At 42.1% G+C, this 17,635-nt stretch overlaps 1 protein-coding gene across 4 annotated transcripts in view; it reads right to left on the minus strand.

The window, feature by feature from the left end:
* HOOK3 (hook microtubule tethering protein 3) overlaps positions 1-17,635 on the minus strand; it is a 125,961-nt gene that overhangs the window by 38,747 nt on the left and 69,579 nt on the right. For all 4 annotated transcript variants that reach the window (XM_068234215.1, XM_068234216.1, XM_068234217.1 and 1 more), the window contains 7 exons: positions 15,799-15,939; positions 11,646-11,847; positions 11,453-11,563; positions 8,299-8,386; positions 5,467-5,536; positions 4,521-4,661; positions 4,283-4,370 (listed from right to left, as the gene is read on the minus strand). In XM_068234215.1, coding sequence (XP_068090316.1) covers positions 4,283-4,370; positions 4,521-4,661; positions 5,467-5,536; positions 8,299-8,386; positions 11,453-11,563; positions 11,646-11,847; positions 15,799-15,939 — 841 coding nt within the window. The remainder of the gene's footprint in view (positions 1-4,282; positions 4,371-4,520; positions 4,662-5,466; positions 5,537-8,298; positions 8,387-11,452; positions 11,564-11,645; positions 11,848-15,798; positions 15,940-17,635) is intronic.

The following is a 17,635-nucleotide window of genomic DNA, read 5'->3' on the forward strand; positions in this document are numbered from 1 at the left end:
TACATTTTGATAGGACTATATACTGAGCAATAGCACAACTCCAATAAGGCATATGTATGTTAAGGGGATGAAAATAGATGAAATTAGCAATAGTGCCCCTTTAACTAGGTCCATACCAGCAGTCTGTGGCCCCTTAAGGAGCAGAGACTGCTAGTACCGCAAAACGGCACCTACCGACAAATCGCTGCAAATACCTGCCGCTTTGCTGCCGCCTCAGGCCCCACTCTCTGCCGTTGCTATGACGGCAGAGCTCTGTGCCCTGGTCAGGTGCCACTTTCACTGGCTCCTGACCCTCTCATTCAATGTAAGCCAACGCAATTGGCTTACAGTGATCACGCAGTCAGGAACCAATGAAATCGGCTCTTGACTGGCGCACAGAGCTCTGCCGTCATATTGATGGCAGAGCGAGTGAGTTGCGGTGGGGATAAAGTAGTGCGATCGACGGGAGCAGGGGCGGTGTTGAAATGTACACTCTGTCAGAGCTGCACAGCCACAAGCAGGACATAGATTTCAACTGCACTGGTTCGGAAGCGGTTAACAACAGTTTAAGTATGCATTTTTTGTAGAACAGCTTTAGGAGACAGGAGGAGCTTAGTACTGATACATAGTGGTAGTAAGGGAAAAGAAAAAAAATTCATCCTTCACTTTGCTGCTAAAGTCCTCGGCGTCCCAGAAAAGTGGTGCTGGCATAAGACTGCAGAGCACACCATCTGCTAGAGGGGACGATGTTCTATCAGCATTCCGAGTAGCAGAGTCTATTACTGGTTTTCTCATTCCCCAGATTATTTTTTTCCCTTACTGCCACTATGTATCAGTACTAAGACCCCCCCCCCCATCTCTATTTTCTAAAAGAAATACATAATACATCAGTGGCATCTCCAATATTCCTCTAATTCAGTAACTACTCTTGATAAAATTAGGTAAAAAGGAAAACATAAATACTTACTATTGCCTTGTGATAAAATCCAGTTAAATGAAGCATTGATAAAGAAAACCAAATTACATTTCACCCAATCCCCTCAAAAGCCTCTTTACATAACTGGCATAATGATCACATCACAAATGAATAATTCCAATGACTATTCTAATGACTATGATTATTTCATCATCTTGTATGTTACACTTCTGTTGGCACAGTAAGTTGCAGTGAGTATTATTTCAGCTACAACACAGATTTTTTTTTATTATAATTCTATTGTGCCAAAACTAGCCACAATAATGTACCGTATTTTTCGGACCATAAGACGCACTTTTTCTCCCCCAAACATGGGGGGAAAAAGTGCCTGCGTCTTATGGTCCAAATGCTGCAATTTTTGCCCGGCACCAGTTGTCCCCCCCACCCTTAAAATCAAGTGACCGCGGCTGCCCCGACTGCCTAAAGTCTGTGTGTGGCCTGCAGTATGGTAATGCACAGTGTGTGTCCCCCGGGGCTGCCGCAACCCTCCATACATTGTTTCCGTCCGCCCCCGTCCTCCTCTGCCCCTCCTCTGCCTCCCCTCCCTGGCTCTCTAATGTGGGGATATGCGGGGAGTGTGAAGGCTACTGCGGCTTACCGAGTGATTATCGGTCTGAACATCGGTAAATCCGCCGCGTTAACAGCCGCTGGGTGGTCCGTGCATGTTGCCGTAGCCTCTCTGCCTTTACTTCCGCATTGGTGATGTAAGCGGAGGTGAAGGCTGAGAGGCTACGGCAACATGCACGGACCACCCAGCGGCTGTTAACGCGGCGGATTTACCGATGTTCAGCCCGATAATCACTCGGTAAGCCACAGCAGCCTTCACACTCCCCGCATATCCCCACATTAGAGAGCCAGGAAGGGGAGGCAGAGGAGGGGCAGAGGAGGACGGGGGCGGGCGGAAACAATGTATGGAGGGTCACGGCAGCCTCGGGGGACACACACAGTGCATTACCATACTGCAGGCCACACACAGACTTTAGGTAGACAGGTTGTCACAGGGGACAGAAAAGTACAGGGTGCACAAGAACACGGGGCATTTTAGAGGAGGGGGGCACTTTGGAGGACCCAGGGGGAACTTTGGAGGACCCAGGGGGAACTTTGGAGGACCCAGGGGGCACTTTGGAGGACCCAGGGGGCACTTTGGAGGACCCAGGGGGCACTTTGGAGGACCCAGGGGGCACTTTGGATCACCCAGAGGGGCACTTTGGAGAACTCGGGAAGCACTTTGTAGAACCCGGGGGGCACTTTGGAGGACCCGGGGGGCACTTTGGAGGACACAGGGGACACCTTAGAGGACATAAGGGGCATTTAAGAGGGCACAAGGAGCATGGATGAGGACACAGGGGGACAGAGGTCCACACAGGGACAGTGGAGGTAAAAAAGAGACACAACAGGTACAAAGGGGACACATAAATTAGGGAGGGGAGAATATCCACAAGATGCCCCTGTACCATGGATGCCCCAGGTTTAGTATTTTTTTTCCTGTTTTTTGTCCTCTAAACCTAGGTGCGTCTTATGGTCCGGAGCGTCTTATGGCCGAAAAATACGGTACTTGACAAAGTTTCAGCTATTTTATCATGATAGATACTGAGTGCAATAGCTAAATGTCATCTACAAATTGCTATTTTCATAAAGTTATTATTATTCAACAACCAAATGAAATACACACTAATAGAGTTGTCAATGATAGTAACTAGTTCCTAAGTTTATTGACTAGTGGCTCTGACCAGTTGCTAGAGACTTAGTAGCCTGTATAATATGGCCTCAATACTCTAGTCATTCTAAATAAGGGTTTCTCAACTCAGTCCACAAGTACTCCCCCAACAGTGCATATTTTGCTCATTAACTACCTATGTGGATTTCCACAAAACTTGTACTGTTGGTAGTACCTGAAGACTGATTTGAGAAACCCTGTTCTAATTTATTCACCTGGAATAGGTTAATCTGACTTGTGGCTTTCCTGTTTTTCATAGGCTATCAAGATGTCCATATCCATATACAGTATATAGATATCCAAATCTCTTAGAATGTGCTACAGAATAAGTGAAACAGACAGTATACCAGCATATTCAGGCCTGCAATAAAAGCCTTGATTTCTTCCAAGACAGGTGTTCTTTAAAGGGACCCTGAGCAGAAGCTGTGCATATAAGTATACCCACGGCTATTTAGTAAAGAGGGGACAGACACCATCCCCTTCAGTAAGCGCAGCTTCTCCCAGGGTGGCCGCTATAAATTACATGGCAGCAAGCGACACTGAAGCAAAGTCATGCTGTGCCCCGGACCAGGAAGCCTGCTGGTCCTCTCTGCACATGCTTCCTGGTTCTTTCTCCCCTCCGTATGTGAACCGCACAATGACATGGGACAGAGGGAGGGGGAAGAAGCCAGGAAGCCTGCGTATGTGCAGAGAGAACCTGCAGGCTTCCTGGTCCAGGGCACAGTGCGACTTTGCTTCAGTGTCACTTGTTGCCATGTAATTTATAGCAGCCACCTAGGGAGAAGCAGCGCTTACTGAAGGGGCTGGTGAGTGTCCCCTCTTTACTAAATAGCTGTGGATATGCTTATATGCATACCCACGGCTTCTGCTCAGGGTCCCTTTAAAGCATGAATAAGATAAATGAAGGAGAGTTGAGTGTTTAAAGTAATCAGTTGTCAGGAGATCCTGTGGTACTCCACTTCCATGTTCACATGGACAATCATGGAAATATCTGTGGTCTTCATTTTCTAAATCACAGATGTCCGGAGTTTGGCTAGTGATAGCCGAACCCTGGGCACTACTACAATTTCAGATCACTTCAGGTGTGCCTGAAAGGGAGAAATATTAATGTTTTCCCTGGGAGCCTTACCAGTCGCTAAGTGCCACACTGAACTCTCCATGCTGGTGGGAGATTGTTCTTTGATCTTAGGGTGCACGAGATCAGGCTTGACTTATAGGAGGAAGCTTCTGTATGCACGCTACATGGATTGGAAGCAGCACACTGCCATTTTCTGACTGGATTGGATATTACATTATGTGAGAGGTGTGTGTGTGTGTGTGTGTGTGTGTGTGTGTGTGTGTGTGTGTGTGTGTGTGTGTGTGTGTGTGTGTGTGTGTGTGTGTGTGTGTGTGTGTGTGTGTGTGTGTGTGTGTGTGTGTGTGTGTGTGTGTGTGTGTGCGCTCTTTGCTTCTATTTTTCGCTACTTAAAGCTCTGAGCAGCTGACACTACTATTGAGGTTCTGTATCAGTTTGATATCAATATATTCCTCAGCACCTCAAACTCAAATACCAAAGTTTGAAAAATATGCAAATACAAAGAATAGTAAAATGATTTGGCAACAGTTCTTACATCTTCTGCTTTAGCGCCTTGTTCTTGTAGTGATTTCTGAAGCTCCTCCGCTTGTGACTGCACTTCCAATAGCCTTTGATTTACCAGCCTAATAAAGAATAGTAAGCATGTACAATCATAATAGTAAGCATGAGACAATTAAAAGCCAGTTAGCTAATTACTCAACAACATAAAAAACATCAATAAAGTTAAACTATATGCTTGAGTGGCCACTAAAGTACTATCTGGCCTCTAATACCTGTTTTCAGTCTCCAACTCATTTTTTCGCATGTTTGCATCATCAAGCAAGCTTTGTAACAAAGCAATTTTTTCATTGTCGGATCCTTCCTGATTAATTTTTAACATCTTATTTTCATGCTGAAGGCGGATCAGTTTCTCCCTAAGGAAAGAGAACAACAACGATCAGACATCTGTTTATTTTTTTATATCAGTGTCAAGCTAAAACTAATTTTCCTGCAGAACAAATGTGTTTTGCTCTTCACTCAGAATAGGTGAAAAGGCTTGTGGTATTGTATTTTTCTGCCGATTAAAGAAAATCAGTTGTGACATAAAACGTATTGCACTAAAATTTCTGTAGTAACATAGAAGGTACACAATGCCAAACATACAAAATGAACTCCACTTACTCCAGCAGACTTACAAATGGAAAAATGCAATTTTAAAGGAAACCTTTACTAACAAAATTATGGAGGCCACTATCAAAATTTCCTTTTAAAATGTCAGCTGACTGGAGGTCATGCTGATTTGTTTGGCTTCAGTAGCGTCCAACATCTGCATCAAGAATTTAGCCAAACAAATCAGAGTACAAGATCTGCATAAGCATCCTGGGTCTGTGACTCCAAGTATTAGGGCCTCATTCACATCTATTCAGCGCAGATGGCTGTGCGATCGGAATAAACGCGTACGATCACACACCACCTGCACTGCTGCCCGCTGATCCCATCCATTGACAGTGATGGGATCAGCTCTGCGCTTGCGGGCAAAATGCAGGCAGCAGTACGCAAGCGCTTCATAGCGCATCATACTGCTGCGCATCGCAGTAATGTGAACGGTAGAAGGGCTGTCTATGCCCTGCTGCCTTTACTGCGTTTCAGCACATCATACGCGCTTCAGAATGTGCACGGAAGCACGTATGATGTGAACGAGGCCTGAAGCAAAGCAGATACAAAACGTAACCAACTTACTTTATTTCTGGTGTAACGATTTCTGCAGCCAGACTATCTGCTGGTTCCTGATTTCCTAATGCCATTAAGCCTAAAAAAGTAAAAATACAGAATTGTGAAAGGTTGAAGAAATAAATTGGAAATTCTGAGCCAGGGTAAAAAACAAACACACCCAATTTGCAAGTCATGTAATCCTTAAAAAAACACACACACACACACACACACACACACACACACACACACACACACACACACACACACACACACACACACACACACACACACACACACACACACACACACACACACACACACACACACACACACACACACACACACACACACACACACCTATTGCAACTACAGTAACTAGCTTAACTGGCAACAGGTCCATAACATGATAAAATTGCTGCTTTATTTGCCCACACACTTTCACAAAGTAAAAATGGTCAACATAAAAATGTAAATAATGTTGTGCTTTCATTATCTACAGTACATAAAGTTAATAAAAATGTGTTGTTGAAAGTATAAGAATCCAGAGACATTTCTGTATGTAACAGACAAGGCTGAAAGCCAATACTGCAATAGTGCAATATTTTGGACCTCACTTGGCACTGCATTATAAACAGAAATGATACATTGGCTAAGAACCATTTCTGAAATCCATTGTGTGTGAACACAGTTCACCAGTTGAAACTCTACCATGGAAAGGAAAGACCATTCATAAAGATGATCAAGAAACACTGCAGTCTTCTGGGACTATACTCATTTAAGATGGACTAACACAATCTGTCCTGCGGTCTGGTGAATGAAAAATTTAAATTTAATTTTGGAAATCAGGAATGAGGTGTATTCCCAGCTAAAGGGGAGAAGGACCATTAAATCAAGCTGGTTTTAAATGCAGTTCAAAAGCAAGCATCTGTGCATCTGCGTTACTGCACATAGCAACTCGGAAGGCACCATTACTGCTAACACATATAGGTGTTGGTATAATATATGTTAATTCCCACAATATATCTTTTTCAGGGAAGGCCCTGTTTATTTGAGCAAGACAGTACCAAATTGCAATTGCATGCATTACAACAGCATGAAACCTAGTAAAACACTTCAGTTGTTAAACTGGACCGCCTGCAGTCCAGACCCATCACCTATTAAAACATTTGGCCCATTATGAAACAAAAGGTACAAAAGAGATCACAAACTTTATTAGGCCACGACACCAGCTTCCCTTACTCCATGATCAATTCATAACACTCATGTGCCCACTGTAGGCCACTGGTCACTGAGTTGTCTGAGCCTATGCAACTCCAAATACAGCAACCTGATATGCATTGAGTATTCTGCTATCTATAATCAATAAATAAATAAATAAAAATAAATCTATTTCTTGTGGCCAGCATTGACCGGATTTGCTCTCCTTGTGCATCAACGAGCTGTGGGTGCCCATGAGCATGTGGTTTGCTCACTGGTTGTTCTTTCTCGGACTACTTTTGGTAGGCACTAACTAATGTATACTGAGAACACCGCATAAGATCTGCCATTTTAGAAATGCTATTATAATAGGACACTTGCTAATGTCACCCAGAGCCCTGCACTTGCCCACCTTTCCTGCTGCTAGCACAACACCTTTGGTTACTGCACAACAATTTTGGTTACTAATATGACCCAACCTAATTTCAAAGAGAGAATCTGTCAGGGGTTTTAATGTTGTGCATAAGGAGGCGCAGAACTCTCCTGGACGGAGGGGCGGTAGTGGACGGGCCGCAAATGAGCATTACACCCGACTGGCCGGGAGAACGGGACTGATACCGGACGATCCAGAAGGCTTAAGACCACAGCAAAGGTATGTATAAATCTTTTTTATGTCCCTTCGTCTCAGGGTCACTACATTTTTTATTACAGATTTTCTTTAATGGTAAAATAGCAGCAGTCAGAGCACTTCTTAGGGTAAGATGGACTAAATGATGTCAAACAGTCCAGACCCTCGTGCTTTCATGAAAAAAAATCTCACAGTTTGGTTGCTGTCTGGGCTTTACAAGGAAGCGATGTGACTGACCGCTGCGAAAGAGAACTTTAATTCAGTTACGAGGGGAATAAAACAACACATAGGGCCAGTTCACACTGGGTTTGCAGCACACAATTCTGCATTTTTTCCACGATTTATTATTTCCGTTCAATAGAAAGAGAATCACAACGCAATCATCCCCAAAAAGCAGCATGCTGTTAGTTTGCGATTTATGCAAATTGTAAACGTTGCAGTGAGAATAATCCCATAGTGATACATCAGTCACAGTGCTTTGCTAATCGTCAGTGAAAAGCTCCCTAGTGTGAACCAGCCCATATAAACTGTTAAATCTGCTTCCATGGCCATCTCAGTCCCCTGACATCAATCCTATTGAGCGGCTGTGGGATGAAGTCGAAAGATCACTTCAAATCTTGGAAACGCCACCATCCAATCTGACGTAACTTAGAGCTGCCATTATGTCAGCATGGGCCAAAATTCCTCGGCAACGGTATCAGCATTTTGTTGAACCCATGCCAAAAAGAATATCAGTTGTGATCAGAGCTAAAGGTAAACCAACTCGATATTAGAGGTTTTGGCCACTCAGTGTAGTCAAGAAGCCAAACAGCTTGGGGAAAGCCAATTGTTGATGTTTTTGATGCAATCACAGCATTCATTGTACAAATTGTCAGTTTGCTAGTACTGATGGCTAGAAAGAAGGGTCATCTGATGTACAATGAAAAATGTAATTAATGCAGGCTAAATAGATACTTAAACTACTGAATTTGTGGACATAAATATGTGAAAACCTAATTTCATTGTAGTATGCAACATGCAGCAGTCAGCACTACCTGCTGTGGTGAGTTGACCTTCCTGAGCCTGTACACATCTCAGCTCTTCAATGGTTTCTTTTAGAGAGTCTCTTTCTGTTCGCAATCTCTGTAAAGGAAAAAAATCATAAAAAATTAAGCACACAATGCAATCAAAAATTCAAAGGAGTGAGAGAGAGGATAAATGGGAATGAATAGAACACAGCATGACATCCATCAGCAACCTCGACTGAACCGTTTAATCAAAATATGGTTATTTAAAATGTGTTTGTTAAATCCAAACTCTGAGTATATTATTTATTATAGAAAGAGAAAATCCATGCCACTTCCACCTCACTATTTGCAAATTAGCTTAGAAGAGACCACTTATCTGAAATGGAATCAATTTTACTCAATTCAAAAGACATAGATATAGACAAATTTGTTGTTACTTCTCCATTAAAGAAGAACAACCCACAGTTGTCTGAGAAATAACTTGAAATTAAAAAAAAAAAAAGTAATAGGTTCCCATAATTTAGACACAATAGAAGACCAGTACAGGCGCTCCTATAGACTGGTGCAAACAAAAATGCTGATTCTGCTGCCCGAGATTCCCACTCCACAATAGCTGCACAAGAAATCTAACAAACCAACCTCTGCACCAACAACAATTGGATACCTTATTCTTGTAGTAAAGGGCCCAGATCAGAACATTCCTGCAGCCACCAGGTGCTCAACAATGGACCCACGATGTGAGTATCTATGGTCTCAAATGAATAATTTTATTATATTGAATACAAATTTTCCTGCAACTTAACAGAATACTGAATGTTTTCTGCTTCGTGTAGTGACTGTCACCTTGTTGTATTGTTGAGCATCTGGTAGCTGCAGGAATCTGGGCAATTTACTGCTTAGACTGAGGTATCCTATAGCTGGTAGCGCAGAGATCGATTGGTTTGGTTCCCATCATTGTTTGTTCCATTGGTGGGCAGCACGGTTGCATAGTGGTTAACACTATCGCCTTGCAGCACTGGGTCCCCGGTTCGTATTCCAGCCAGGTCAACATCTGCAAGGAGTTTATATGTTATTCCCGTGTCTGTGTGGATTTCCTCTGGGCACTCCTGTTTTCTCCCTCATCCCAAAAACATACAGATAAGTTAATTGGTTTCCCCCTAAATTGGCCCTAGACTATGATACATGCACTACATGATACATACTATAGACACATGACTATGGTAGGGACTAGATTGTGAGCCCCTCTGAGAGACAGTTAGTGACAAGACTAAAAACCCTGTACAGCACTGTGTAATATGTCGGCACTATATAAATAAATAAAATTGGATTTTGCTTTACAGTACTGATTAAACAAAATATTTCAAAATAACACAAAAAAATGGCAGGGACATAACTTTGGTTAATAAAACACTTTTGTTATATCAATTTGCCTACCAAAAAATGCAGAAAAGTTTGAAAAGGTATGGAGTGAGTGGGCTGCTCAACTCAATACTTCAGGACTTGGCCGCACATGATCCTGGGTGAGGTGGACGGGTGACTTTTTCTGGGAGATATACCTCTGGGATGGAATGGTTTGAGGGGTATCCCTCCCTCCACGCAACCTTTTCCTTTCCCTCTCACTCCTATTTTTTCTATTATCTCATTTATTTTCCTTGACACTGTATTCTTTTCCTAATATCCTTTATCATTTACACATGATGCTTGATGTCATTTCTATCAAACTTTTCTAGCTGTGTCAAGTTTGAAGGGTGTCTTCACTAGACAGTCTTAAGCCCCATACTCACCGCTCTATGGGTCCTGCGACGTCCCCTTGACGACGGTCGTCAGGCAACACTTCTTCCTACCGGCGGGTATGCACAATGTCACGCAACGCTACACGTCAGGAGCAAACAAGACTTTGCGCAGAAGTTATCAGAGATCTTAGTTATCCGATGTGACCGTCGTTATTGCAGCGCAACGCTAAGTGATGTTCGCATGGTTGTGTGACTGTACGTACGTCGCAATATCGCGGAATCAACCTCTCAGTGCTCAAAAAAACCTCAAAAACCGGTCATCGGAAAAATCGCGATGTGGGTACGTAGCTTTCGTTATTTCCATAAATGTTTAACAGGATTCAAATCAGGGCTCACAGCAAGCCATTCCAATGTTTTATTTTGTGCCATTCTTGTGTATTGTGTATATTCTCTTTGTGTATTGGGTTGTTCTCCTTCGGAGGATCTATAAACCAGCAGTTGAGACAGAGCTATCTTATGCTGGGAATACATGGGTCATTTTTGCGGCAGATGGTTAGATAGATAATTTCTTACATGACCGATCTCCCATTCGATAGTTTTGCTGCTCGATTCCTGATAGAGGTAAATGGAAAAAGATAAGAAAAACGAGCGTAAGATAAGAGAATCGAGTAGAGAATCGAGCAGCAAAATCGATTGAGCGGAAAATCGAGCGGAAAAAATGACCCATGTATTCCTAGCATAACACTGAGCAATTTGCTTCACTTCAAAATGTTTAAAGTCTTGAGAATTCATTGTACCCTGCACAGACTCAAGGTTCTTTGTGTGACAGCCCTAAAACATAACCGAACATAGTCCAATTTTTACAGTATACATGTGATGTTTTCTCTTTTTGAAAAGTTTTTTTTCCCCCATTAATGGTTACAGAACTGACGTAGCACACCAAAAAGCTCCAGTTTTGTCTCATTTGTTTAACGTATATTCTCACAGAAGCATTGTGGCTCGTCGATACGCATTTCAGAAAATTCTCATCTGGCTTTTTAGGTTTCTACTTCAACAGCAATGCCCCTCCTGCTTCTACTTCCATGAAATGCAGTTACCCAAAAACTGACAGATGTCACCATCAGATGGACATTGACCTTGGAGTTCAGCTGAAACCTGATCACCTGAAGGGCGAGTGACCAGCTTAAATTTGGACATAAAATCAACAAGAAGTTATTTTGTTTGGTCCATGTTCAACCTGTATACAATTTAATTGACATTTAATTAAAAATATAAGTGATTTGCATCTTGATGATGACCACCTCAACAGTATTCTGCACTCCTCCCATCACCAGTCAAGAGCCTAGAGGTAGACCTGTGCCCATATATGCTCAGCTGCATAGTAAACAACAGAGCTATGATGAAATGAAGCATTTGTAATATAAACTAAAAGAAAATAAGCTACTTACATCCTTCTCTTTTTGTAAACTGTCAATTTTTTCTTTTAGCCTTTTGTACTCAAAGTCCAGCTTGTCTGCTTTTTTAGACTCCTCTGACAGTCTGTTCTGTAGCTCAACAACCTGTGGATAAAGTTGCATGCATTCATTAGACAAATACAAGCAGTGATGCAGCAATCGGACCTAGGATAGTAAGAGGGTATACCTGTCTCTTGTAGGTTTCCAGCTGACTGCGAGCAGCATTGGCTTTCCTGAGCTCCTCTTCTAGGCTTACTGTGTTTTGCATGTACATGGTGTTCTTCTCCTCTAATAGCTTCACTTGTCTTCGTAAGTCTCCCAGATCCTCCAGCTTTTTCTTGTATGAATCAACCTGACTCTCCAATTTAGCAACTTTATCAGAAGAATGCCTGGAAATTTTCACAGGAAAAGGTTAGGGCTTGGGCGAGTCTACAGGACCTTACAGCAAGAATTGGTCATACAAACGTCATAAAATCTTGCACTCAGGTGCCTATGTAAACCATCAATCCAAATCTTATCCCTTCCACTGACACCAAAAACATACTGGTAAGATAGGACGATAAGCTAGTATACTGTGTGGCCAGCATATCGGTTTCCACCCAGAATATGGAAAGTTAAAAGTCATCATTGCACTGCCATCAGCTATTACAAGGACGTTATCATGAATTAAAATATCCATGAGAAGCCTCTACAGTAGTAGAAACTTTCCTATTCATGCTCCAGAGTTAAAAATTCTATTTAAAAGAAAAAAAAGAATAGCAGCTCAGTTTCAACATGGATAACAAAAGCTTCCATCAGGAGCTTATCTTTAATGTGGATCTTCATTAAACCTGAACCATAGACAAGGATCTTTAGGCTGCAGATGGCAGACCAGCAAGCACCTTTCACCAGGTACCATCTTCAGACCTGCCCATAGACCATGAATAGCAATGTCTGCAGAAACACTTGAAACATAGCTCTGGTGCATACCACTGCACTGTCTACAAGTTACAGTTTTCAACAGATAGTTTTGAGCCACTTGTGGAACAATTGACTAAACAATGATTACCAAAGGCATCTGTCCGGCTGATCTATTTGGCTACAATAGTGTCTGAATCACACCAGAAACAATCATGCAGGTAATCTTGTCAGATGTGACAATGTCAGCAGCACCTGATCTGCTGCATACTTGTTCAGGGGCTATGGCTAAAAGTATTAGAGGCAGAGGATCAGCAGGATAGGCAGGCAACTGGTATTGCTTAAAAGTAAATAAATATGGCAGCCTCCACATCTCTCTCACTTCTGTTGCCCTTTAAGTGAACGCACCTGAAATCAGGGTGACTTTTTAATATAAAAGGCATTTGTAAATTCTCCCCTGAAGAAGCACGCCTTTGTTCCTATCAAAAGCCAGTACTGTACTCAGATTATTCTCAATACCTCCTTATTGGTTCACTGCCAGTCAACAGCAGTAGCTTGCCCTCTGAACCCGCCCCTTTCCGTCATCTTCTAATGTAAATCATTTATTTTAGAGACATTAAAGAAATTGACAGATTATGGACAGAAAAAAAAAAAAATTGTCAGATACTGGTTAGGTGGCATTATGGCAAAAAATGTATGTCTTTTATATTATGTATATATGTTAGGAGAGTTACCAGAAAATCATATTTTCGCTATAGTGCCCCTTAAAGTATCTTTCCGAATTGACAAGAAGATGGCAGCTCCCATGACCCAGAGATACTGTAACACACTGCAACTCAGACCGGCTATACTACATGGCAACGTGCACTAGCAAAAAAAAAATGTTATTAAGGTATGTAGAAAATGGTACAGATGAGATCAAAGTAAGGAAAGTGTAAATCAGGTTTGCTTTAAATAGTATGGCTACAAAAAAAAAAGAAAGCCCCAATGCGTCCTTAAAAGACAGGATCAAGAAACACTGCAAAATAGAGTAATTTTGAGACAATCCATCATACTTTCAACGCTAGACAAAAATACTCTGGGCCATTGGAGGTTTTATAGTTTAAGGCCCTGGAGCAAAGTGAATAAGACTACTTCAGCACTATGTTAATTTTTCATGACTACAGCACAGTCTTCTATTGTTAACATTCGCCAAGCAGTAAGTCACAGAAAAAAAAAATGTTACACTTCCTCTTTAAAAAAACAATATTAGCCCTTTATGGTCATGAAATATCCATGTTTGGTTCTAAAGCACGAGCATTTATACTACCTACCTACGACTGAATATTTCAAATTTTTTCCTGAGGCAAAAAAAAAAAAAATCTTTACCTCCAAGGAATTTATTTGGTATCCTAGTAAAGTAATTTCCTGCACCGGGTATAAGGCCAACTTGGCATAATTTATGATCCACCCTACCCGAGTCAGGGTCCTGATCACAATATCCCTGTGTGCCAGCACTAAACCCTCTGTGTAAGCGAACACTAGGAGGTCGTCTAAATATGGGACTGTTGAAATTCCTTGTAGTCTCAGTTCCTTCATAACCTCCTCCAAAACTTTTGTGAAGATTCGAGGAGCTGATGCTATGCCGAAAGGCAGAGCCAGAGCCTGAAACTGAAAATCGGGAGCCGCTTTCTTGAAGGTGTTTCCTGAAGGGAAACACAGATGAACTGAGGAGAGAGGGCCGGGGCCTTTTAATCTTTCTGGATTGATTGTTTCCCCAGATCCGGAGGGGGGATCGGATTCTCCTGTTGTCCCAGATGGCGATTAGAGAAAACATTTATCAATATATAAGAAGTGCATCTAATCACCACCCATGTTACTCATCCTCTATTAATAACTACATTTGATATGTTGTACATTGCCTTGATAGCATCCCCTTTCTCTTCTAATCTGCAGTCTTATTTATGTTACCCCATAATTGTGGGAGAACTACTCATACCAAAAATTAAAGTTTGTTCAGCAAGTTCAACATAATTTTAAATGCATTATTCTATAAAATTATTTGTAGCACAGCATCTCTACAATAAATTATTAATTAACCTTTTCTGATTCATTCATATTTACATCCCATCGTTTCAAAATTTCTCCACAGTCAGGTCTTGGTAGATTTAGTAACCAGAACAAAAATGCATACAATCCATCAAGTAACACTTTTTTTTACTGCTAGCAAAAGTTAAAAGAGGTGGTCCTATTTCAGTATATCTCAGGGTGAATAAAGATGCTGCTAGCGGTAATCCTGGGCTGGGGTAGCCACCGTAAGAAATCTGTAGAGGGTGCAGTGGTGGGGCGAAAGTGAATAATGAGGGAAGTGAGGCTCAGAAACAGAGGTGGAGCCTTACTAGTGCACTGATGTAGGCAATAAAGTATGCAGATAGGAAACTTATAACCAAGGCACCCATATCTGTCACAGTTGTTGGCTCTGGTGGTTATTTAGTTCATCTGGGCCTAAAGGTCGTTACGTGTGCACTCATTGTGTAAGTGCATTTTTAAGTTTTGCAGCAATTAAACTTTTACCAGCAGGATCATATGAACATTTTTCTTTTTTTATTACTTGTTGAATGCAAACTGTCCCCGGTTATCACAGGGGCTGCTGCATTCTGCAGTTGGTGTATTAACCACAGCATAACTAGTGAAGAAAATCTTCTCTCTATATCAAACTTTCCAACACCCCTTTCCCTCCACTCCCTTCATTCTTCTCTTCTTCCTACTGAGAGGTATCCCACCAGACAAGAGGCCATTATTGTAAGCAGGATCCATGCTACCTAAGGTTTTCAGGCACATAGTGCAGACACATGGAAGACTGAGGAGATACCAGAGGGTTATAAGGAAAATTATGAACTGTAGCTATTTTTTTTGTAATCAGTTTCTCATATAGTCATTTCTTTATTCGAGTAGGTTGTAAATAGTCTATTCTTAGAGACAGGAAACAAAACGTCTGTATGTTCTCAACAGCTTAAATGGCCCTCATAACCAAAATAGACAAGGGTGAGAGACAGCAGCCTGCAAACTATAAATGGCTACTGCCTGAAGGTTTACTAACAACTGGCAAAGCAGAGGTTCAGCAACTATGATTTAGAAAAATCTCCGGGACCAAGAACAAACACTGGCAGAACATAAGGTCATACAACAGGGGGAAAAACATCCAGCATCTGCCTTCTGTAATTAGCAACATTTCTTGTGAAGTAACTTCCTAAACACAAGTGAGTTCTGTTTAACGGTTTTACCATTCCTGTAAAGAGAACCTTTCTTCATACATTCAGCTATTTAGATCTCAAGACTTTAATTGCACGTTAAAGAACAGGCACCACATGAAAATTCCTTATTAGTTGAGTGTTATGCAGGCAGGTTTACATAAACACCCTGCAAGTATTAGGTGGCCAAATAAATGAAATATGATAATGTACCGGAGGACATCCATTTCATCTTTCAGTGTCTGTGCTTCATCTGCAAGTGTGGTTAAATCTTCATTTTGTAGTCTTAGTTCTGATATTTCCTTCTCCAACTCTTCACAACGTATTCTGTAATCATCCTTCGATGCTTCAAGCCTATAAAACATGAAAAGGAAGCATACTTTACAACATTTTACAGGAAGTTAAAAAAACACCCATAATTATGAACATACACAGTTCTAGGTAAGGAACCACTGGTATGTTGAAAGGAAACGGTCATGTGAAAGGAATAACAAGCTGGACATGCACTGTATAAAATTAGATAATTGTTATTTACTTTTCAATGCAGAGAGCTGTATTTTGGTTGAAGTGAAATAATGCAATCATTTTAAATAGATAAATTCACTAGGTTTTTTTTTTTTTTAATTACCCTTTTTAGAAGGATAATTTTTTGAACCTGGTTAGCTAAAGCTTGAATTTATTTCATCAAGCCTCATTCATACACACTTATAAGGAATGTGTCCAGTAGGGATTGGGACTTGAACCCTCGGGTTTAGGACCAGGTGTAGTACAAACAAGTCACTAGCCTGTACTGTTCTTATGGACAGGGGTGTAGGAAAGATGGTGAGGCGCACAACGTGGTTATCACTTGCTGTTGAACTGTGAAGGACCATAGTGCTCAGAGATGCCACACGTCTCCTTTACCTGTTTTGTAAACCCTCCGAAAAATATAAAATGACAGCTGCTGAACTTGTAAAAAGGCAAACAATTTTAAAGTGCACTTAGAATACACTGTCCTGAGTAAAATAAAAATATGATTTATTTGGCCACCAGAAGGCTAAGGAGGGAGGTTGATTTATCAAGACAACTAAAATACTAAAAGGAAAAAAAAAAAAAGCAGTAAAAAGTGAAGCAGTTGCCTAAAGTCAAGTACAAGCAGATTTAACCAGTTCCTGTCCCAACTACAGTATAATCACGTCATTGCAAGTGGCTTGTGAAAGCCACATGACGTGATTATAAGTTGTCCCCTTTATATGAGCACAGCGTGCGTGCTAGCACGCACCTGGGCTCATCAACCCCCCTCCCTCTAACTACACTAATAAGGCATCCCCTCCCAGGTGTCCGATCCCCCCACCGCACCCCCTGTAATTACAACCCCCCTCCTCCTCTATGCTGCGATCGGGCAGCATGGGGAATTACAAAAAAACCTCTCACCTAATCTTGTTCCTGCGGCGGCGATCGGCTCCCCTCTATTCAGTACCACTGACAGCCTCTATGTGCAGAATGGATCGGGTCCCGGCTTAATGACGTCATCAAGCCGGGACCCGATCCATTCTGCACATAGAGGCTGTCAGCGGTATTGAATGGAGGGGAGCCGATCGCCGCCGCAGGAACAAGATTAGGTGAGAGTTTTCTTAGCTTCCCTGCGCTGCCCGATCTCTGCAAGGGAGGGGGGGGGGGGGGGGGGGAAGGATGGGGATCAGTAAAGAAACACCTTTGCTTGGGGGGGGGGGGGGGGGGGGATGGCGGAGCAGCACAGGATCAACAAGGGGGAGGGGGGTAAAGGGGCGCACACACACCTGGCTATGGAGGGGGGGGGGGTGAATAGACACAACCAGACAGCTTGGGGGGGGGGGGGAGTGAATAGAGAAATCTGGCTAGCTGGGGGGGGTACTAAGGCCTGGCTGGCAGGGGGGGGGGGGTATCCAGAGGCACATCTGACCAACTATGGGGGAGGAAGGCACATCTGGCTAACTGGGGGGAGGATCGAATTATAAAGTAGGAAAAAAATAACTAAATAAAAATCAGACACAAAATGAAAAAATGCATTTTATTTCCAAATAATTTATTG

Source organism: Hyperolius riggenbachi, chromosome 1, assembly GCF_040937935.1.
Source record: "Hyperolius riggenbachi isolate aHypRig1 chromosome 1, aHypRig1.pri, whole genome shotgun sequence".
Classification (NCBI taxonomy): Eukaryota; Metazoa; Chordata; class Amphibia; order Anura; family Hyperoliidae; genus Hyperolius; species Hyperolius riggenbachi.